Below are 23,356 nucleotides of genomic sequence, written 5' to 3' on the forward strand. Positions count from 1 at the left end.
TATCATTCAATATTCCATTGGTTTCATTGATGTTGCTTTGTACTGGTTGAACACGTTGAAGTTTGACTTTAGTAATATTCCAAGATCTTTTTCAGTTTTCTAACTGTTGACTCAAAGCACTCATTGTTCCCTAATAAAGGTTTTCTGCTTTACTATTACCACATTAGAAAGTTTAGCAGTTTCTGGATAAAAGACACTTTTACTGCTTACAAATTATTTCAATCATGCAGTAATTCCATATTTTCGAGGATTTATAAACCTTTGAAATATTCAAACATGCAGTGCTTTTCAGTTCAACAAAGTCTGTACAGTGCCAACCTTTACATAGTCTCACAGGAGCAGAGCATGATAGGTGCCTTGGATCAAATTGAGTTTTTGTTTTATATTGAACTTTTTAACTCATTCTCTTCTAATGCTAGATTCAGTGTGGAAGAGATGAATGCCTATGGTTTCACACAAAAATTCTTAGCAGCATGTCCTTCACCTGAACCAATCTACCTGTATGTTAGGACTTCCTCGAGGAGTGAATTTGTATGAGTTCATGAAAAGTACAGTCAAGCTCTTCTATAACGTAATGGTTATATTCTTGTGCAGCTCCACATTATAGAAAAATTGTACTTTAGAAACAGCGCTTAAAGCGTTGGTGCTGTAATTGTGTTACAGCCAACGTGTTTTAAAAGTTCTCACTTTAGAAACAGCATCCCCAATTTGTCAATTGCGTTACAACGAATTTGCATTGATGAAACGCATGTTATAACAGAACGACCTGTTGTTACCATTTCGAAAAGGCTCTAAGGCCAACAACTGCCACTTGATGGAGCTAGATGCACACAGTGTAGAATTAGAATATTTCTTTGAAGAATGAGAGTTTAGAGCCCATCAACCATGGAACCTTCTAGACATGGCCGACTGTTTCAATTCCAATCTGGAATTTATGATGCTTTCTAATCCACAAATTAACAGACTTTTAAAATAGTACAAATTGAATTGTCCCATGATCATGCACCCAATCAGTGAACACTTTATTGAGTAGCAATGCGCTGGTTTCAAATTCCAGATCCCATCCTGAGTTAGAAACCAGAAAGGGGCTTACAATCTGAAGCTGGGAAGTTGTGCAGAACCTTTGTGAATGACTGATCAGATCCCTGCTGGAGGACTCACACTCTGGCACTGCACAGGGGCATGCTGGCCACACTGCATTAGGATAAAAAGCTCCTGATGGTCATCTGTAATGGTATTGCGCATTGGGAGTACACTGTGCATTCCAAAAAGTTTATAGCTCTGGTAGAGATGTTGGCACAGCTGTCATTCTGTTCAATTCACACAAAGAGCTTAATACACCAGGAAGCATCTGAAGAAAGGTCGCTGGACGCAAAACACTAACTCTGCTTTCTCTCCACAGATGCTGTGGAGGTTTTCCAGCAATTTCAGTGTTAATTTCAGGAAGCATCAGTGAAGGAAAAAACTGAATAAGTAGCTGAAATTTTCCAGAGGCAGGGTTTGGGGGATGATCAGGTCCACAATATTTCTACAGGCTACGGGATCTGGGGCCATATTTTAGCCATGACAACCAAATAAGTGGTTGTCACTGATTCAATGCTTCTATGAAGAAGGGTGTATGTCCCCCATCAACTACTGGCTCCAAACTAGGTTTGGAGCAGATGGTCTTTACCGCAAACCATCTTTTAAAATATTCTCCTGCATTTTCTACATCCGTACCTCCAACAATAAATGCAAGGATGAAAACAGAAAGCTGCGGGTGCTGGAACTCTGAAACAATCACACAGAATGCTGGACAAATGCAGAATCTGTGGGCAAGACTTGACATTTTGAATCCGTTATGAGTAAATGGAGTGTCGGAGGCTGAGGGGTGGCCTTTATAGAGGTTTATAGAAAAATGAAGGGCACTGATACGGTAAATAGACAAGGTCTTTTCCCAGGTACGGGAGTCCAAAACCAGAAGGTATAGGTTTAAGGTGAGTTTTCACATGTACACTGAACCCTAGCAAATTTACCTAACCACAACTTCTCTTGACATCTCCATTAAATTATTAGAATGCTCTACTGATGTTTAAAACTCAGTGTTGAATACAGAAGCTCTAAAGTGGCGAATGAGAAGATGAGCTACTGTTGTTAGAGCTTCATCAAAGCCACCTGGTCATCCCTGTAAGCCCTTTCAGCTCGAAGCAGTGACTCTAATTTTCAGCTATTACTGAGGCCTTTGGAGAAAGAGGCAGATCTTTAATTGGTTTGAACTCTCTAAAGTTTATAACTTCACGACCAGTTGAACAGGGAAGACCTTGAGCCTACTTGGTCCAAACGGTTGAAGGAGGGTTTGAAGGCATCTGTTATAATGTTTGTGTTCAGAGAGAAATATCACATTTCATTTTTGTTTTCGTAAACACAGGACTGCAAGGAAATACACATGTATAATATATTCAGGCTGTCAGAACTATGTATGATTAATTGATATAAACTAATCATGGACATGTTACAGTGCATAAGGGGTCCATTTAGGTAATCATGTCTACACTGTCTTGTTAAATGAGCTAATTTTCTGCATTTTCTCCATACTCTTGCACATAATTTCCAGTCAAATAATCATCCAATAAATGTCTTATTTAAATAAATTGTCAGTTTCAAGTCTGTGCATCATTTCAGTAAAGTCTAACTTTAATTTGTTCTTGTAAAGAGAGGGAGACTCGTCACAACTTACGATGTATTCCAATAGTTAGTATGCTGTAAAAGTTATTTATTATGACCCCTCAGTACTGTCATTCCTTGTCTGTACATTGGACAGATAAAATTGCATGCCAGATCATAATGCAATTTTGTTGCTATAGGTGGATAACCCAGTCTCCATTTTAAATCAAGAAATGAGTAAACTTCTGTTAAAATCAAAAAGTGGAACGGAAAAATATAAGGTAAACTGTGTTGTACATATTTATGTGAAAAGGCAACCTTTCTTTTAAAAGTTCAGTGCAGTAAACATTATTCAATCTTATACTCATTACTGCATCAATATGTTTGACTTAATTTGTGTAATTTCATTTTCAATGAAGAAAGTATAATATTATTTAGTTCTGTTTTGATAAAGTTGTATAAGACTCTGGTACGGCCGCATCTGGAATATTAGTTGTATAAGACTCTGGTACGGCCGCATCTGGAATATTGTGTGCAGTTTTGGTCGCCATACTATAGGAAGGATGTGGAGGCATTGGAACGGGTGCAGAGGAGGTTTACCAGGATGTTGCCTGGTATGGAAGGAAAATCGTATGAGGAAAGACTGAGGCACTTGGGGCTGTTTTCACTAGAGAAAAGAAGGTTTAGGGGTGACTTGATTGAGCTGTACAAGATGATTAGGGGGTTAGATAGGGTAGACAGTATGAACCTTTTCCCGCGTATTGAGTCGGGTATTACAAGGGGGCATAGCTTTAAATTAAGGGGGAGTAGATATAGGACTGATGTTAGGGGTAGGTTCTTCACTCAGCGAGTCGTTAGTTCATGGAATGCCCTGCCAGTAACAGTGGTGGACTCTCCCTCTTTATGGGCATTTAAGAGGGCATTGGATAGGTATATGGAGGATAGTGGGTTAGTGTAGTTTAGGTGGGCTTGGATCGGCGCAACATCGAGGGCCCAAGGGCCTGTACTGCGCTGTATTCTTCTATGTTCTATGTTCTATGTTCTATAAGAGACACCAATTAATTTGTAGTGAATTGAACAATACTCTTAGTTGAATTGCATTTTTATAGGCAACTATTAAAATAATTGCCTATTATAATGTAAGCTGATATTTTAAATGCATTCTCATTTGAGAATTGAAAAAGATTCTGTTTTGCACATATGATCTGTACCACACGACATCAGTTATAGTTTTCTATATGCTGTTACATGCAATGAAAATTTGCAAATATAGTACAGAACAACAATTACTTTTCTTACCAATCTCCCAAAAATCTTCTCATGCTGATCTGAAGAGACTAGTTTCTTTCTGGGCTACTTTTCTCGAGGCCTCAGTCACTCTTTGGTCTCTCAGTTCAATAGACATTACCCAGACTGGCAGACTATTCGGTCATATTGAGGGGAGAAACATCACAGTCGATCAGAATGCTGTTCTTAACTTGTATGCACACCTGCACATTTACTGCAGGGATTGTTGGAAAGTATTGTGGAACTAGACCCCAAATTGCCTTTTCTTTAACTGGAAATGATAAGACCAGTACTGTTACAACTAACTGCTTGATTAATCAGAATTAACTTAATTTTAACTCAGAGCTTAAAAATGTGTTGCTGGAAAAGCGCAGTAGGTCAGGCAGCATCAAAGGAGCAGGAGAATCGACGTTTCGGGCATAAGCCCTTCTTCAGGAATAAGAAGGGCTTATGCCCGAAACGTCGATTTTCTTGCTCCTTTGATGCTGCCTGACCTGCTGCGCTTTTCCAGCATTACATTTTTAAGCTCTGATCTCCAGCTTCTGCAGTCCTCACTTTCTCCTAGTTAATTTTAACTCATTCACACATTGAATTGTAATCAGAGTTGTTGATGATGTGAGCTTTGTGGTTTTAGGATGCCTGCTACTAAATAGCTATATTTATTTAAGCAGAGATTTAATAACTTTGTCTCGATGTTGCCCAAAAGCAAGATTACAGCAAATAAATAAGAAATGTTGCTGCTTTAAAACATGCATATTTTTGAAGTTTTTCATGAAAGCTACTCGACTAGAACAAATGCAAGAAGATTATTCTCAAATACTGCAGACCAAGACAATAACAAGGGAGAAGATTGCAAAGCAGGATGAAGTAAGTTGAGTTGATGTTCATGTAACTCCATCTCAGGTGCAATCCACATGAGCTAATTCAGTATACATTTTGATCTTGGTTGCATTACGCCACTAAACATAAGCACAGAAAGACATTGTGAAGCATTAGTATGAACAAATAATACTTTACCAAATGTTTCTTTCTAACTCCCAATCAAAGACAACCTCTGTAAATGAATCTTTGCTGCCTACAAATTAGAGTGTGTCTTTATACACCCAGATTTTTGGTACTATACAATTGTCGGGGAAACACAGATAATTATTACTGCAATTAGATGCTAGATTAATGGTAGGATTCCTCTATTCAAACATTCTTTGCACACTGTTTGATTAACTCAGTTGGTTGATGAAAATCCACAATGGCAAGAAGTACGTCTACAAAGAGGATTGCCCCATTGAAGAAACTTTCAACATGAGATTAACCATGTTATATGAAAAATGCAATTTTAAAATACTCATGTTTTCCCCATCCCACCAATGAGTCCTGGGAAATCCTAGCTGGAGAGTATGGAACCAGGCAACAGAATTCCAAACTAAGGGGCAGACTAGTTAGAACTGGGGATGAGGAGGAATCACTTCACTCAGACAGTAATGAATCTTTGGAATTGTCTACCCCGGGGGCTGTGTAGGCCTGATCACTGAGTATGTTCAAGACTGAGATTGATCTATTTTTACATATTGAAAATATCAAGGAAAAAGGCATAGTGTAGGAAATAGTGTTGGAGTACAGGAATTGCTGGTATCTCATTGAATGGAGGGATGGGCTCGAAAGGCTTAAAGGTCTACTCCTGCTCCTATTTCTTATGAAATTAACACTAACCATATTTTGCTCCGAGGGAGTTAGCTCTGCATAAATGTGAACTGCAAGATCAGGCCTATTGACAGATATAAGGTTTTGAAGTGTTAGCTTGAAAGTAATTAATATAAGTGTAGGGGGTATTTGTCAAAGAGGAGGCTTGAGTCCTGAGTTCGGAAGTACAACTTGATCTTTACTCAGAGCTCTTTACCAACACAGTGTGGGAGAGGTCAGAGAGGAAATCTCTGAGACACTCTGCACTCCCAGACCAAGTCCAGAGTATTTATACAATTCACATTACTATGGTTACATGCAACATTAATGTCACTGTTTGCCACATCGCCTCAGACTGTCATGCTCCTGCCCAAATATTTGTCAGATACTGATTAAGTTAATTTTGAGTTAATTTGTTTATTTTCTTGAAATTATGATGACAAGTGATATTTCACAATTAAACTGTCATAAAGTCGTAAATCTTTCCCCTCTCATTTTAAAAATATGCCCTCTAGTTATGAAGCCCCCTACCCTACAGAAAAGACCTTTGCTATTCACTTAATCCATGATTTGGAGATGCTGGTGTTGGACTGGGGTATACAAAGTTAAAAATCACACAACACCAGATTATAGTCCAATAGGTTTAATTGGAAGCACAAGGTTTCGGACCGCTGCTCCTGCACAACCAACTGATGAAGGAGCGGTGTTCCGAAAGTTAGTGCTTCCAATTAAACCTGTTGGACTATAACCTAGCGTTGTGATTTTTAACTTTATCCATGCCCTCATATTTATAAACCTCCATAATGTCATCTCTCAATCTTCTTCACTCCAAAGAAAAAAGTCCTAGCCTTTCTAGACTCTCCTTATAATTCAAATGCTCCAGTCTGGCAACATCCTTATAAATCTTTTCTGAACCCTCTCTAATTTACTAATGTCCTTCTTATAGCAGGGTGATCAGAACAGTACACAATAGATGAGATTCCCTACAGTATGGAAACAGGCCCTTCGGCCCAACAAGTCCACACCGACCCTCCGAAGAGTAACCCACCCAGACCCATTTCCCTCTGACTAATGCACCTAACACTTTGGACAACTGAGCATGGCTAATTCTCCTAACCTGCACATCTTTGGAGTGTGGGAGGAAACCGGAGCACCCGGAGGAAACCCACACAGAAACGGGGAGAACGTGCAAACTCCACACAGACAGTCACCTGAAGCTGGAATCGTAACCCAGGTTCCTGGCGCTGTGAGGCAGCAGTGCTAACCACTGAGCCAACGTGCCGTCCCTTACTTCAAAAGTCTTGCCAACGTCCTGTACAATCTCAACATGACATCCCAACTCCTATACTCAAAGATCTGAACAATGAACAAGTGTGCTAAATGCCTTCTTAAACACCCCTGTCCACCTGTGCCACAACTTTCAAAGAACTATGCAACTGAACTCCTAGGTCTCTCTGTTCAACAACACTACCCAGGGCTCTATCATTAACTGTATAAGTCCTGCCCTTGTTCATGTTATCAAAATGCCTTGTATTTATCTAATGAAACTCATTCTGCCGCTCCTCAGCCCATTGGCCTAATTGATCAAGACGGGGTACTGGGCTAATGGTCGGATACTTAATAGTGTGGATGAGCAGAGGGATCTTGGTGTCCATGTACACAGATCTCTGAAAGTTGCCACCCAGGTAAATAGTGCGGTGAAGAAGGCATATGGCGTACTGGCTTTTATTGGTAGAGGAATTGAGTTCCGGAGCCCTGAGGTCATGTTGCAGTTGTATAAGACTCTGGTGCGGCTGCATCTGGAGTATTGTGTGCAGTTTTGGTCGCCATACTATAGGAAGGATGTGGAGGCACTGGAACGGGTGCAGAGGAGGTTTACCAGGATGTTGCCTGGTATGGTAGGAAGATCGTATGAGGAAAGGCTGAGGCACTTGGGGCTGTTTTCATTGGAGAAAAGAAGGTTTAGGGGTGACTTGATAGAGGTGTACAAGATGATTAGGGGTTTAGATAGGGTTGACCATGAGAACCTTTTTCCACGTATGGAGTCAGCTATTATGACGGGGCATAGCTTTAAATTAAGGGGTGGTAGGTATAGGACAGATGTTAGGGGTAGATTCTTTACTGAGCGAGTCATGAGTTCATGGAATGTCCTGCCAGTAGCAGTGGTGGACTCTCCTTCTTTATGGGCATTTAAACGGGCATTGGATAGGCATATGGAGGATAGTGGGCTAGTGTAGGTTAGGTGGGCTTGGATCGGCGCAACATCGAGGGCCAAAGGGCCTGTACTGCGCTGTATTTTTCTATGTTCTATGTTCTGTAATCTTAGATAACCTTTTTCACTGTCAACTATACTGGTGTCATCTGCAAACCTACTAAATATGCCTCCTAAATTCTCATCCAAATCTCTTATATAGATAACAAATATCTGTGGCCCCAGCACTGATTGATGCAAAACACAGGCCTCAGTCCGAAAAGCAACCCTCCATCACCACTCTTTGTCTCCCACAATCAAGCCAATTTATAACCAATCAGCAAGCTCTCCCTGAATCCCATGTGATCTAACTTCACTAACTAGTCTACCATGCAGGTGTCTTTCATACCATACCTGGTCAAAGGCTTTCTGAAAGTGCTTGTAGACAGCATCTACTACTCCGCCCTCATCCACCTTCTTGGTCATGTCCTTAGGAAACTCAATCATATTTATGAGACACAATTTCATATGCACGAAGCCATGCTGACTGAATCTAATCAGTCCTTGCCACTTGAAATGTATATAAATTCTATTTCTCAGAATCTGTCCAACAACATATCTACCACTGATGTCAGACTCACCAATCTACAGTTCCCAGTCTTCTTCTTATATGCTTTCTTACGTAAAGGCACAACATTAGCCATCCTCCAGTTCTCCTGCACCTCACCCAGCTATTGATGTTTACATGTATCTCTGCTAAGGGCCCCACACTTTCTTCTCCAGCCTCCCACAACATTCTGGGATGTACTTGATCAGGGATCCTGGATAATTATCTAACTTAATGCTTTTTAAGACCTCCAGCACCTTCTGTCTCATGGGCTGTTTTCAAGACATCAGTATCTATTCTCCTGCGGTCCCTAACCTCTATGTCTTTCTCCATAGTAAATACTGACCCAAAGTCTTTGTTTAATATCTTTCCCAACTCCGATGGTTCCACACATAGATGATCTTGTTGATCTTTAAGGGGTCCTATTTGCTCCGTAGTTGCTCTTTTGGTCTTAATGTACTTGTAGAATCTCTTTGGATTATCTTTACCCTTATCTGACAAGGCTATTTCATATCCCCTTTTTGCCCTCCTAATTTCCTCTTAAGAATGTCCCTACACCCCTTATGCTCTTCAAGAGATTCAGTTGAATTCACTTGTCTATACCTAACATATGCTTCTTTCTTATTCTTGTCCAGAGCCTCAATATTTTTAATTCATCCATTGTTCCCTACTCCTACCATCCCTACCCTTCAATCCAACAGGAACGTACTGCCTCTGAACTCTCATTATCACACTTTTGAAAGCGTCTCATTTCTCAGTTGTCCCTTTTCCTACAAACAGTCTATTCCAATCAAATTTTGAGAGTTCCTAGTCTCATACTATCAAAATTGACCCTACCCCAATTAATAACTTTGGCTTTTATACAAGGCCTATCCTTTTCCCTAACTATTTTAAAACTCGCGGAATTATGAATAATGGCCCCAAAGTGCTCCCCCTCTAACACTTCAGTCACTTGCCCTGCCTTATTTCCTGAGAGAAGGTCAAATTTTGCTCCTTCTCCAGTAGGTACATCTACATATTTATGAAGGAAATTTTCTTGAACCCATTAAGCAAATTCCTCCCCATCCAAGCCCTTTAAACTATGACAGTTCCAATCCATGTTTAGAAAGTTTAAATCCCCTAGTATTATTGTCATTTTGTTCTTACATATATCTGAGATCTTTCTACATATTTGCTCCGCAGTTTCCCACTGACTACCCCAATAAGGTGATCATCCCTTTCTTATTTCTGAGCTCCACCTATATAGCTTCAATGGACGATCCCTCAGAAATATCCATTTTAAGTACAGCAGTAATGTTTCCCTAATCATAAATTGCCTTTATCCCCCTACAATGTTATTTGCTCTTCAATGCTTGGTTTATGAGATTTGAAAACCTCCCAGTTACCAGTCATCCCTTTACTGATGAACAGTCTATTCCAATCAACCTTTGAGAATTCCTGTCTCATACCATCAAAATTGCCCTTACTCCAGTTAAGAACCTTAACTTTTATACAAGGCTTATCCTTCTCCCTAACTATTTTAAAATAGAATTATGATCACTGGTCCCAAAGTGCTCCCCCACTAACACTTCAATCACTTGCCCTGCATTATTTCCCAAGATAAGGTTGATACGGTTCCCTGTTTTCTCCATCTGTTAGTGAATCCTCCCTGCTGGCAGGGTAGGGACCTCTCTCTGCTACCCACAGCTATTTGTTTAAAGGAATTCAGTAAAAAGGAACTAATGTGTCCCTCAATATTAGTTTGTTCGCTGCATTCATAATTTCATTATACCTATCTCATCTGGTTGCCATGGGTACAAAGGTCATGATTCTGACAGTGTAAGTTACTGTCTCAGCTAACAAACTTCTTCAGACATTTCATATCAACTAAAAGGAATATCAAGATTTTCACTAAAGCTATGAGAGGAGATCAGGAGAATCCTGCTAAAATTTCAGGACCCAGCGCTAGCAACCTATTACGTAATATGTAATGCTCATTAGGGTTGATGAGTTCAAAACTAGGGAGCGGGAGGAGAATGACTTAAAAGGGACCTGAGGGGTGACCTTTCCACACAGAAGATGGTTTGTATGTGGAATGAACTGCCAGAGGAAGTGGTAGATGCAGGTGTACTTACAAGATTTAAAAGACAAGTACATGAGTAGGAAAGGTTTGGAGGGAGAGCAGCCAAATACAGTCCAGTGGGACTAGTTTAGTTTGGGAAACCTGGTCAGCCTGGACAAGTTGGACTGAAGGGGTCTGTTTCCATGCTGTATGTCTCGAGGACTCGAAAACCCTTGGCGACCATTTTATGTTAGGTTCAGCAATGGGCCGTCATAACAACAAGAAACACTAAAATCGTATAAAGTTACCGTGGTCAAATGAAAACTCAATAATTTTCTTTATTTTGTTAGTTGGCTTAAACTTTAATTTTAACCTTCAATGCATTAGGAATGACACATGTGGTGGCATGTACAGAGTTAAAGACCTTAATTTATATTAAAAGTGATTTTTATTATTACATCTCTCTGCGCAATGCTGTTGTGCAGCTAAGATAAATTCATAATAAAAAACATTGAAGCAATTGATAATTCAATTTTTTCCAAGTACCTAGCAGAACTAAAGAAGAAAGTCAAGGAAATGGAAAGACGCTATAAAAGCCTTGAACGTTTGAATGATCTGCAGGAGAAACTAGAGCAGCTCAAGAATCAGATGGTCTGGGCATTGGTAAACAAATAGAAATTTTGTTTGTATAATTCTTTAAAAGATCTCAAATGATAAGAATTTATATGGTTGCAATTCTTTCATTTTTGTCATGTCTAAAGGATTCACATGTCAGCAGGAACATGGCAATCACTTTTTCTCAGTCACACACTATGCATTCCCATACACACTGATTTAGTCTTTATTACTTCCTAACTCAATTTGATCTCAGCCAATTTTGTACTATCCTATATTCTCGTGCTGCATATCTCTCCCAGTACTTTGTGCATCTTGGTATTCCTCTCTGATATTATCTCCTGCTTTTCACACTTTTGCCTTCCCAATGGGAGTAGCAAAACATCCTGAAGGAACTGAACCCCAGCTCTGTTCAACTGTAAACCAGCCAGCCTGTACAGGTTTTTGCTCCAAGCCAATTGTAATGATCCAGCGATCGAAAGTCTTCCCTCCTACACCAACATTCCAGTCATGTATTCATTTGTCTTATCCTCCTATTTCTATGGTTCACTTGTGCATGACACTGGGCGTAAACTGGAGATTACTACTTCTGAGATTTTGCTTGCCAATTTTCTACACAGCTCCCCAAATTCTGTTTGCAGAATGACATCCCTCCTTCTACCTACCTTGCTAGTTCCAACATGGACCAGGACTGCTGGCTGTTCACCCTACCCTGTCAGTATGCTTTTGCAGCCAATCAGTGATGTCCTTCACACTTGGCACCAGACAGATAATGCACCATCTTGAAATCTGAAAAGCTGCAGAAAATTTGCCTGCTGTCCTCACTACTGAATCATCCATCATTTTGGCTCTTCAAGTCTTCCTTGTACCACCCTTTGCAACTGAACCACCTGTGGTTCTGTGGACTTGCCCCTGACTGCACGTGCAGATGAGCGATCACTCATCAGTATTCAGAGTTGAATACTAGTTGGAAGATGAGATGTGTTCAGAGGACTCCTGCACTACTTGCTACATCTCTTTTTCACTGTCTAGTTGTCATCCACTCCCTCTCCCCCTGCGAATTCTTAAGCTACAGGGTGACCATGTCTATAAATGCTCTAAGTAACTGGCACCCTCACGGGTGTCTCCCAGTGACAGCAGTTGCTGCAAAACTTGGAGTTGAAGTAACAGTAACTGATGACATTTCCTGGATAAATAGTTAACCAGGAGACTGAACGTGTCCTGCATGACATAACACAGAACATGTCAAAACAGAAACAATCTTGCCATTATTTTGTAAGTTGACCCTTTCCTCTTGATTAAAAAAGAAGTCTAACCAATACTAGAATACCTTACAACTGCTAATGAAACCTTACAAGTTACTGATTAAATATTAATAATCAGCACAATTTACTCACTCAAATAAAACTATTTAGAAAAAAACTCAGCAGTTGCTCTCTTGTTCCTTAATTTTTTGTTTGTTTTTAATCTGCTAAATGTTGGTAAGCAGATCCTAAACATCGAACAAAACAGCACAGAACAGGCCCTCAGCTCTCAATGTTGCGCCGAGCTAACTGTAATAGTTAACCAACCAATTACCAATATGTTTCCCTACAATACTAATACTTTCTTTCTGACTGATAACAGTTGACAATCTGGTTAGTTCCAGTGATTCAGGCTGCTCTAATTGAATATTTGCCTCCCTTCTCAACACTTCTTACATTCTACTGGTCTTGCTGATATGCGCTAATCTAACTTCTCCATATTGTTTCCAGTCCCACTGGTTTTGCTAGTTTAGACTGCTCTGACTGACATGTCTAAATGTATTATACATGGTAAGGTGACAGACAGGCTAGTTAGACACAGGATGAGGACAAGCCAAAGCTGGGAACCAGATATTCAAAGGCATGTGATTTCTCAAAAGGACAGCAGGAAGGAAAGGGCGGTGGGGTAGCTAGGTGAGTGAGAGATTATGTACGACAGCTGGATCGGAAGATGTGGAATCCATAGGGGTGTAGGTAAGAAATAACAAGGGGAAGAACTCACCAATGGGAATAGTCTATAACCCCTCTAACAGTAGCTTTATAGTGGGAGAGAGAACAAAGCAGGAGATAATGAGGACACATATCACAAGATAAACATTAATCATTGGTGGCTTAAATCTTCTGGTAGATTGGGATAATCAACTTGGCTGAAGAAGCCATGAGGATTATTTCATGCAGTGTATTCAGGATAATTTTCCAGACCAACAAAAGTGGATTGAATCAGACCTCAGATTATCTTTGATCTGGTAATGGGGCAGCCTAATAAATGATCTTAGGATAAGAATTATCTGGAAATCAATTACCATAATATAGCATAATTTGGCATTCAGTTTGAGAATGAGTAACTTCAGTCAGAACAATTAAACTAAAATTAAATAAAGGTAATTAGGAAGGAATGAGGGCAGAGTTAACTGGAGTAGACTTCATGAAAAAGATAGTTAAGGAACAATGGCAGATGTTTAAAAAAAACATCATGACTCACAACAAAGAGATATTCTAATGAAGAAGAAAGATTCTAGGAAAGGGATAATCTAACCATCATTAACCAAGGATACTGAGGATAGTATCTAATGGAAAGGTAAAATGTAAAATCCAGCACATATTAGTGGCAAGCCAGAGGATTGGCAAGTTTTATAAACTAACCAAACATGACCAAATAAAAAGGAAGAGGGAGAAAATAAACTTTGAGGTTAAACTAGCAAGTAATATCAAAACAAACAGCTAGAGCTTCTTTATATTATATATAAAAGGAAAAGAGAGGTCAAAGTGAACATAGACCTCTTAAAGAACGAAACTGGGAATCAGTAAGTAGCAGACTAACGATAAATATCAAAATGACCAATGCAGTGTAAACATTAATAGATGCTAAATAAAGAAAGGACGAAAGGGGTAGAAGAGATAAATACCATTAATATCATGAGAGAAAGTATTAGGGAAACTAATGAGGCTAAAGGTCAGATTCTTCCAATCTGATATTAAAGGATATAACCACAGTGATAATGGATTACCTGGTGATAATTTTCCGTAAATCTTCAGATTCTGGAAAACTCTCAAAGGATTGGAAAACTGCTGATGTAGCACCCTTATTCAAAAAAAAGGAGACAATAAAACAGATCAGTTAGCGTAATATCTGCCATTGGGAAAATGTTAAAAATCTATATGACTGGTGTAACAGTAGAACATTTAGAAATGTACACTATAACCAAACAGAATCAGCGTGGCTTCGTTAAGGGGAAATCATGCCTGACATTCATTATAAACCTTTGAAGAGGTAACACACAGGGTTATTAAAGAAGAGCCAGTAGATGGAATATATTTGGATTTCCAATGGGCACTCAATGAGATACCTCGCATTGGCCAACTTAATAAGAAAAGAGCTCATGGTGTTAAGGGCAATATATTAACATAGGTAGAATATTGTTTAACTAATAGGTTAGATTAGATTCCCCATAGTATGCAAACAGGACCTTCGGCCCAACAAGTCCACACTGCTCCTCCGAAGAGTAACCCATCCATTTCTCTACCCTATATTTAAATCCTGACTAGTGCACCTAACACTATGGGCAATTTAGCATGGCCAATCCACCTCACCTGCACATCTTTTGGATTGTGGGAGGAAATCAGAGCACCCGTAGGAAACCCACGCAGACATGGGGAAAGTGTTCAAATTCTACACAGACAGTTGCCCTAGGTTGGAATCGAACCTGGGTCCCTGGCGCTGTGAGGCAACAGTGCCAACCACTGAGCCACCATGCCGTGGAAGACAGATGTGAGAAAAAGGGGATTATAATATTTTCAAATTAACAACTTGTAACTATTGGAATGCCACAGGGATCATTGCTGGTGCCATAATTATTTACAATAAAGATTCATAACTTGGATAAGGAAAAAAAATGTACTATCACCACATTTACAGATGACACACAAATAGATGGGAAGGCAAGTGGTGAGAGTGACACAAAGAGTTTGCAGAAGATTTTAGATAGGTTAAGTGAGTGAGCAAAAACTTAGCATGTAGAATATAATTTTGGAAATTGTGAGGTTATGCCTTTGGCAGGAAGAATAGAGGAACTGAAGATTATTTAAATGGAGAAAAACTGCAGAAAAATGCAGCACAGAGGAATTTTGCAGGGTGCCCTGTTGCATTAATCACAAAAAGCTAGCATTCAGATTATGGGGAATTCAAATAGAATGGTGGTCTTTGTTTCAAAGATAATGGAATATCAAAATAGGCAGGTCTTGCTAAATCAATGAAAGGCCATAGCTAGAATAATGTGAACAGTATTGTGCCCCTTATCCAAGGGAGGATATACTGACATTGGAGGCAGAACAGAGGAGATTCTATTGATCCTACGTATGGAGGAATCCTAAGTGGAGAGTTTGAGTCTATTGGGCTTGTAGCTAAGAGGCACTGGAGTTTAGAGGAATGAGAGGTGACCTTATTGAAACAGACAAGATTCTGAGGGGACTTGACAGGGTAGATGCTGAGAGGTTGTTTCACCATCTAGAACTGGACAGCATCATCTCAAAGTAGGATGCACATTTAAGAGAAAGATGAGAAAGAATTTCACCTTTGAATGTAGTGAATCTGTGAAATTATTTTACTGAAGAGGGCAGCTGAGACTGGATCATTAAGTATAGTCAAGATTGAGATAGATTTTTAATCAGTAAAGAAATCAAAATGTTTGGGGAAAATGCAGGAATGTGGAATTAAAGATCATCAGATCAACCATGGTTTCATTGAATGGCCAAGCAGACTTGATGGGTCGAATGGCCTACTCTTACTCCTACATCTTATAGCTGTATCTGGACAAGGAAGCAGTTTAGGTTAAAAATTGGCCTTTGGAAGTCAGAACATATATTGAAGTATTTTCAACACCCATTCTCTTCCAAATTGATATCATACTTTCTCAGGCTCTCTATAGTATGTAAAGTATGAAAGAATTCATGCAGAGTTGGTTTTGACACAGATGTTCATATGCCATTAGCCAAATAAAGACCAATCAGTAAATATATCTACTAAGAAATCTACAAAAGAACACACTGCTATCTGTTTCGAACCATAGATTTTTAATTGAAAATCATGAACATGGAACTTTAAAGTTCTGTATGCTATGGAAAATACATCCCACAAAATCTTATTTGGAATTTTAACCAGTAAAGAAAATAAACATATTCATTTGTACTGTAGGTCATTGAGATTGAAAAGGAGTTGGAGTCAATAAAAGATTGTCTTAACAGAGAACAAATAAATGAGATTACATATAATCAAAAACTAGAAGAATGGCAGGTGAGTTCATCTTTTGAATTCTTCATTCATAATCTTGACTATTACAATCTTGAATAATCTTGAATTATTTTTCAATCATCCTTACAATAGTTAATTTAATTGCCTATATGAAGGGAAAGTTTTCTCTTTTTGATTAATTTACGTTTTTATATATTTGAATGAATGTCCATTTTAAGATGATCATCACATTCATTTCATAATCACTTTTCTACCTTAGAAGTGCAATATAAATGGATGCATTTTCTGGAAAGATTAAAGAGAACCTACTGGAATTATTTTCCCTCTTCTATTAGGCCAAGGTGAACTTTGCAGAACTAAAACTTAAAGCAGCTCAGGATCAGTTGCAGAAAATTACAGATGTGAAAGTACAGTCACGAAGACAGCTCTTTACTCTGAAGGAAAGCATGCAAAAAAAGAAGAAAGCATGTAAAGAAAGTGAGGTTAGTACGATTAGGTGAGATGAAATATAATTGCTTGCAGATGCTGTAAAGATGCCAGGTAAAGCAGTCCACAATGTGTGTATGAGGTGAGTGTGTTTAAGGTATTCAGGTGAAGTTATGTGGTATACCAGTTTTTCAGCCTTGAGGCACATTATAGTAGGTGAATTTTTGTATACTGTCGAAGCAAGCTGCCCAGTTTGAACCCTAAATGGGTGGAAAAGCATGAGGGCTGTGGCAGAAGGTGGAAGGAAGATTTTAGTTCTTTGTAAAGGGTTTCAGGAATTGTAGAAATAAAATATAACGCATGAACGTCTTTCTGGTAATCTGTAAGTGATATAATTTTAATTAATTGTTCAGATGTACTGTGGCATTATTTGGTTTGTATGCTCAGAAGAATGTTTTAGTTGCAGATGGCCATTAGCTCAGTGGATTGGAGATACATTTCTGTTACATGGATGTTGGAAAGGTAGCACAGGAGTTTTTCAAGGTTAGGCATCAGGTCAGTGGCACTGCATTGAGCCTGCCAATGGAAAGGAGGGGATTGGATGTGGGGTCTCAAGTTGGTGATTTCCCAGATTTTTTTTGCAAATCCCAATACGACACAGCTTGATCAGAAGTTCATAGTGGCAGCAGTGCCTCTGATGATGGGTTGGCAACCTGTGAGCAATCTCACCATGAATTTCCCTGATACCCATATGGCAATTAACACTTCTGTGTCGAGACTCCTGTCCCTTTAAAGGCAGATATCCAACCTCCCAGTGCTTTCAATCAACCGAAGAACTGGAAACTCCTCAGTCCCAGCAGTGCCACTCGGACTGGTAGCCATTGCGAGTAATGCTGCCTACCAGGCCCAACCGTGATGAAGGAGGCCCTGGATTTGAGGTGAGCAGACCAGGCTTTCCAGGACCAGTTCATTGAGGCATTGGTAAGGAGAGGCTGGTTGTTGCTGATGGCAGGACTGCTCTCCATGCACCATTGCGTGCCACAATGAAGATATTTTTGTAGGCAGTCATTTCCCAGGTTGCAGAGTCCTCCCACTATCCTGGTGGCAGAATGGAACTCTTCAGTGGCCCTTAGTTACTCACTTAAGGACCTCAACAGTCCTTTGAGTGGAAAGTCTGTCATCAATTATGGCGACTGATATGCCAATGAACATTGTTTACACTTCTGTTTCCACTCCGCTGTCGTGCATGAAACTGTTGCCCCAAACCACTGTGTTCATGCATCTCTCAAAATGCTGGCTATGACATGCCCAACCCAAGGGCCGTGCTATCTGCACTTAACTCCAATGATATCTCTCTCACTGAATGACATCTTTAATATGAACTGCTGGTTAAATAATAAAACAATGCATAGGCCAGGTGAAATTTCTACAGGTGGACGGACTGTCTCAGGAAGATTTTATACAGGTAGTTACGGCATTAATTAACCAATTTCTATTTTCTTTCCATTTTTGTGTGTCTATGCTTGAAGTAACTCTACTTCTAAGTGTGAATAATTTGAATGAAGATGAATTGCATGCAGAGGAGATCCACCCGGATGTTGCCTGGGTTGGAGCATTTCCGCTATGAAGAGCAACCAAATAAGCTTAGGTTATTTCTTTAGAGCAGAGAAAGCTGAAGGGGGACCTGATTGAGGTATATAAGATTGAGAGAGGCAAGGACGGAGTGGATAGAATGCAACTATTCACCTGAATTGAAGGGATGATAATGAGGCAATGTAAGTCAAAGGGCAGAGGGGATTTGAGGAAAAATGTTTTCATCCAGAGGACAGTTGAAATCTGGAAATCTGGGAGGGTAGTAGAGGCTGGAAACCTCACAATCTTGAAAAAGTACATTTAAAATGTCATCATATTAAAGATTATTGGGCCTAGTGCTGGAAAGTGGGGTTTGTGTGGATAAATTGGCATGGGCTCGATGGTTCCAAGCATCTCCTCTGTACTGTATGTCTTGATGAATGGCATCAAAAAGCATTGCCAAGATATTTTTAAAGTAGATCTTAAGTTAGCTTTTGGCACTGCCTGGTAGCTGTGAATTAAGAAAGGTGATTCATTGCACAGGTTTGCACAGCCTACTCAATGATATGAAAAGTTAATCTCATATTTGATTAATCATGTCCCAGATCAGTGATGGTGTGAGGCAATGAACTTGTGCCAATCTACGTTTGGTATCCGTTGCCATAAGTTAGATTTAAAATCTGTGACATGGCAAACACGTGCAAGACTTAGAGCTATCTGGAATTATTTCTATTCCTTTGATTTCTAGGCCACATTCCACCTCTGCAAGTCACAGCTGGAACAACTTGAGAAAGATTATGATCGGTTACAGAGGCAACTTGAAGAACTGAGTAGGTTAGAAAGTTACTAATACAGTCTTGGAAAAGAATATTTTCACTAGCTTCATTACTTGTACTCTGGAAACATTACAGAAGATATGGTTGTTGCTTCTACCATCAACATTTCCTTCACCCTCAATTTTTATCTCAGGTTTGACTAAATTCATATCCTGTAATATGAGATGCTAGAATTACTCAGTAGTTCTTGCAAAACCTGTGGACAGAGAATGAGTGAATGGCCCAGATCTCTTTATAACAAGATAGTTATTGATTTGATTGATTTATTATTGTCACATGTGACTGACATACAATGAAAAATATTGTTTTGCATGCTATCCAGATAAATCATACCTTACATAAGTACATCAGGGTAATAGAACAGAATGCAGAATATAGTGTTATAGAGAAGGTGCAGAGAAAGATCAACTCTAATATATGAGAGGTCCGTTCATAAGTCTGTTAACAGCAGGAAAGAAGCTGTTCTTGAATCTGTTGGTACCATTGTCAAACTTTTGTATCTTCTGCCCACTGGAAGGGGATGAAAGAGAATATAACCAGTGTAGGAGGAGTCTTTGATTATGTTGGTTGTTTTCCCAAGGCAGTGGGAAGTACAGTCAGAGTCAATGGACGGAAGACTGGTTTTCGTGATAGACTAAGTTGTTCACAGCTCTCTGTAATTCAGGAGATGTATGTCAGGACCATGTGAAAGTTCCAAAGTAATTGACTGGATGGAATTTGCCTGGGGAGTTGAACTTCTAATGAGTAATCAGCTGGTGTCTGCTACCCTCTAATGAGGTTCCCAGCTCTTGAGTTATATTCAGCGAATTCTGAGAATTCTGACTGATTTAAGTTTAATAATTACTCAGGAAACAATGAAGGATTAAAACCTGCTTTAATTCCTATTCAATTATAGTACGGGCTCTCCCACCACTCTCCAACTCAGCAGTGACTCCCCCAATAAACCTGCAGATCCCACACCCCTATGGACATCGGATTCCCTTCTGCCTCCTAATAATGAACTCCCCCAATCACAGCCCTGCCTCCCTGACCCCAACAAATACATGAAGACATTTCCCTTCCCCCACCAACCTGACCACAGAGCCCCCTCACAAACAACAACAGAATTTGCTGGAAAAGCTCAGCAGGTCTGGCAGCATCTATGAAATCAGAGTTAACATTTTGAGTCTGATGATCCTTCCTCAGAACTCATGGTAGCTAGGGATCCCTCTCCAAGGGCATGCCCCTGACCACTTCCATCCTCCCACCTCTAACTCCCCAGCCAACCACATCTTTCATTCCCTTGACTCCAGACAGACACCGATCAAACTTTTCTCCCCACTCCAACAACTCAACCCTCCAAACCCCACCAGATTCCACCCTAAACCCTCAAGCACTTAATCTGCCACTCTATCCCGACCCATCTGGCACCCTACATCCTCATCCACTTCACAACATATCCCTCACCAATCTGGCTGCCTACTACCTTCACCTACTTGGCTGCTTGTCCTTCATCTACCTGACACCATACCCCATCCTGGTATATGCTCTTATCTATCTGTCAATCTATGCCACTCTTACCCCATCACTTTCGTTATGCACTGGCTTTCTCTCACTGGCTGTTGAAATGGTTAAAGGAGACTTAAATCAAAGACTGCAACACTTACTGCTGAAGGAGTTGTTTCTGAGTTTACCCAGCTCTGTGCTGTCTGTGTGGGTTACTGGACTGTGCTGCTTCTGACAGATTGTTCGAGTTGGATCATTACATCCTGTTAACAAACTTCTTGCTAATTTTTAAAAGAAATTCCAAATGGAGAGAAACCTTTCTCCAGGAACAGAAAGTCTAGGGACAGTCTTAAGTTATAATTTATAATAAGTGACATGGTGACTCAGTGGTTAGCACTGCTGCCTCACAGCGGCAAGGACCTAGGTTCAATTCCAGCCTTGGATGACTGTGTGGAATTTGCATATCCTCCCCATGTCTGCCTAGGTTTCCTCCCACAATCCAAAGATGTGCAGGTTAGGTGAATTGGCTGCACTAAATTTCCCATAGTGTTCAATGATGTGTAGGTTAGGGGTATAAGTAGAGTAATGGGGCATGGATTTGGATGAGATACTCTGAGGGTTACTGTGGACTTGTTGGGCCAAATGGCATGTTTCCACACTGTAAGGATTCTAAAAAAAATTTCTAAGGTTTGCACATGAAATCCCATATCCAATCTCTGTACTTCAAACAAGTCAAACAAAATAGAATGTGAGCATAGCTGCAATATGCTAATAGATCCTTACAGGAAACCTAGGATGGGGATGGAGTTACCCTTGTGTTAGTAAAACTCTGGAGGAGGTGTAAGTGCAGCTCATATTGTTCACGTTTCTAACTGCAACACATTTCCACTCCTTTTCTTCAAATTTACTTTGAAAGGGGAGGTCAAAGTTCACAAACTAACCTCACTGAACCAAAGAATGGAATTAACAACCTTCAACAGCAACTGAAACCACTAAAGCAAGAGGAAGCCACAACCTTACAGCAAATCGAAAACTGTTACAATGCAATCGGCAACTTGAAAGATGAGCAGGATAATCTGAGGTTAGTAATCAAGAGGTGAAGATTGGTGAGGACTATCAGACAACATCTGCTAATATCATGTTGATCTGTCTGTACAAACCACCAAAATCAAATTCGCAGAACATTGTTAAAAATTGCAGCTTAAAAAAAAAGAATTGCAGATGTTGGAACTCTGAAACAATAGAGAAATTTCTGGAGAAACCCAGCAGGTCTGGCAACATCTGTGAAAAGTTAAAAATCATACAACATCAGGTTATTGTCCAACAGGTTTAATTGGAAGCACTAGCTTTTGGAGTGCTGCTCCTTCAGCAGGCGGTTGTGCAGCGGCGCTCCACAAGCGAGTGCTTCCAATTAAACCTGTTGGACTATAACCTGGTGTGTGATTTTTAACTTTGTACATGCCAATCCGGCATCTCCAAACCTGTGGAAAGAAAGCAGAGTTAAGTGTTTCTTTTCTTCATCCACAGATGCTGACAGATCTGCTGAGTTTCTCCAGCAATTTCTGTTTTTCTATCATGAATGATGTTTTTTTTAAAAAGCAATGTGAGATATAAAAAGTTTACGATGAAGGCAATTTTAGAATATTTTCAGCGATTGGTAACAATGGATGAAAATGGTGTTCATACTAATTGAAGATGACAATGCTATTTTTGGAATAACAGAGCAGACATTTAGGTTGTCCCTGGTGAGAAAGAGGAAATCACTTCAGCTTTCTACTTCAAAATAGGGCTGTCAAAAATTTATAGGCCTAACTTTAGTACTTGAGCATCTGCCAACACCATTACTCAGTAATGCACCAATGTTTTTACATTCACAATAATTAAAACATTTGCTTGTATTATATAATGCAGACAGATTCATCATTTCAAGGTTATTACTGCAACATCAAATGGGCAGACTATTTATGAAATAGGATTTTCTCAGGAGTTTTTTTTTGTTCATCCTACTCAAAACAATTCATGTTTTGAATGTGTCCCGTATGCAACAGCTTAATTTATACTATTAATTTCTATTATGTGTCCATGTTTCTCAATCAGTTTTGCTCAGTTGATTGTTACAGTTGCTGTTGCACACTGGGTGCCACTCTAGAGCCATCTTTTCAACTCTTCTTGGTAGCTCCACCACAGTCTTATTTTTCTATCTAAGGGTAGGTAAGTAAGGAGTGAACACAATGACAAGAATTTCTTTCAAATGATGTCTTATAATATGCATAATACTTGAAATATATTCTTTCACCAACTCCTGTGAACAGGGCAGATCTAACAGCAAATTGGAAACCTTGCATGAAATGTATATGATCAACTTAAGAACATTAAGAAAATAAGCAGGAGTAGGCCATTCAGCCCTTCAAGCCTGTGCTTCCTGTATTTATCCTGTAAACTCATGGCTCATCTGCCCCAGGATTTCACTTCCCTATGATGCTACCTCATCATTAGCCCTCAAGGTTCCAATATTTCAAAAATCTATCTTCAAATACCTTCAGTGATCTAGCCTCCCCAAGTCTCTTGGGTAGAGAATTTCAGATATTGACTAATCTCTGGGAAAGAAACTCTTTTCATCTCAATTTTAAAGGAGTATACCCGTATTCTGTAATTATATCATTTTGCTAAGATATCCCCTACAAGTGGAAACATCTTCTCAGCAT

At 39.6% G+C, this 23,356-nt stretch overlaps 1 protein-coding gene across 3 annotated transcripts in view; it reads left to right on the forward strand.

Annotated features, from left to right (window-relative positions):
- LOC122540973 (structural maintenance of chromosomes protein 6-like) overlaps positions 1–23,356 on the forward strand; it is a 129,474-nt gene that overhangs the window by 49,004 nt on the left and 57,114 nt on the right. For all 3 annotated transcript variants that reach the window (XM_087977535.1, XM_043677351.2, XM_043677375.2), the window contains 7 exons: positions 2,844–2,924; positions 4,696–4,797; positions 10,990–11,109; positions 16,276–16,374; positions 16,668–16,814; positions 19,079–19,164; positions 21,568–21,732. In XM_087977535.1, the coding sequence (XP_087833661.1) occupies positions 2,844–2,924; positions 4,696–4,797; positions 10,990–11,109; positions 16,276–16,374; positions 16,668–16,814; positions 19,079–19,164; positions 21,568–21,732 (800 nt within the window). The remainder of the gene's footprint in view (positions 1–2,843; positions 2,925–4,695; positions 4,798–10,989; positions 11,110–16,275; positions 16,375–16,667; positions 16,815–19,078; positions 19,165–21,567; positions 21,733–23,356) is intronic.

This window comes from Chiloscyllium plagiosum, unplaced genomic scaffold (genome assembly GCF_037043375.1).
Source record: "Chiloscyllium plagiosum isolate Xiang-an unplaced genomic scaffold, Cpla_swu_hap1 HiC_scaffold_3, whole genome shotgun sequence".
NCBI classification, from domain to species: domain Eukaryota; kingdom Metazoa; phylum Chordata; class Chondrichthyes; order Orectolobiformes; family Hemiscylliidae; genus Chiloscyllium; species Chiloscyllium plagiosum.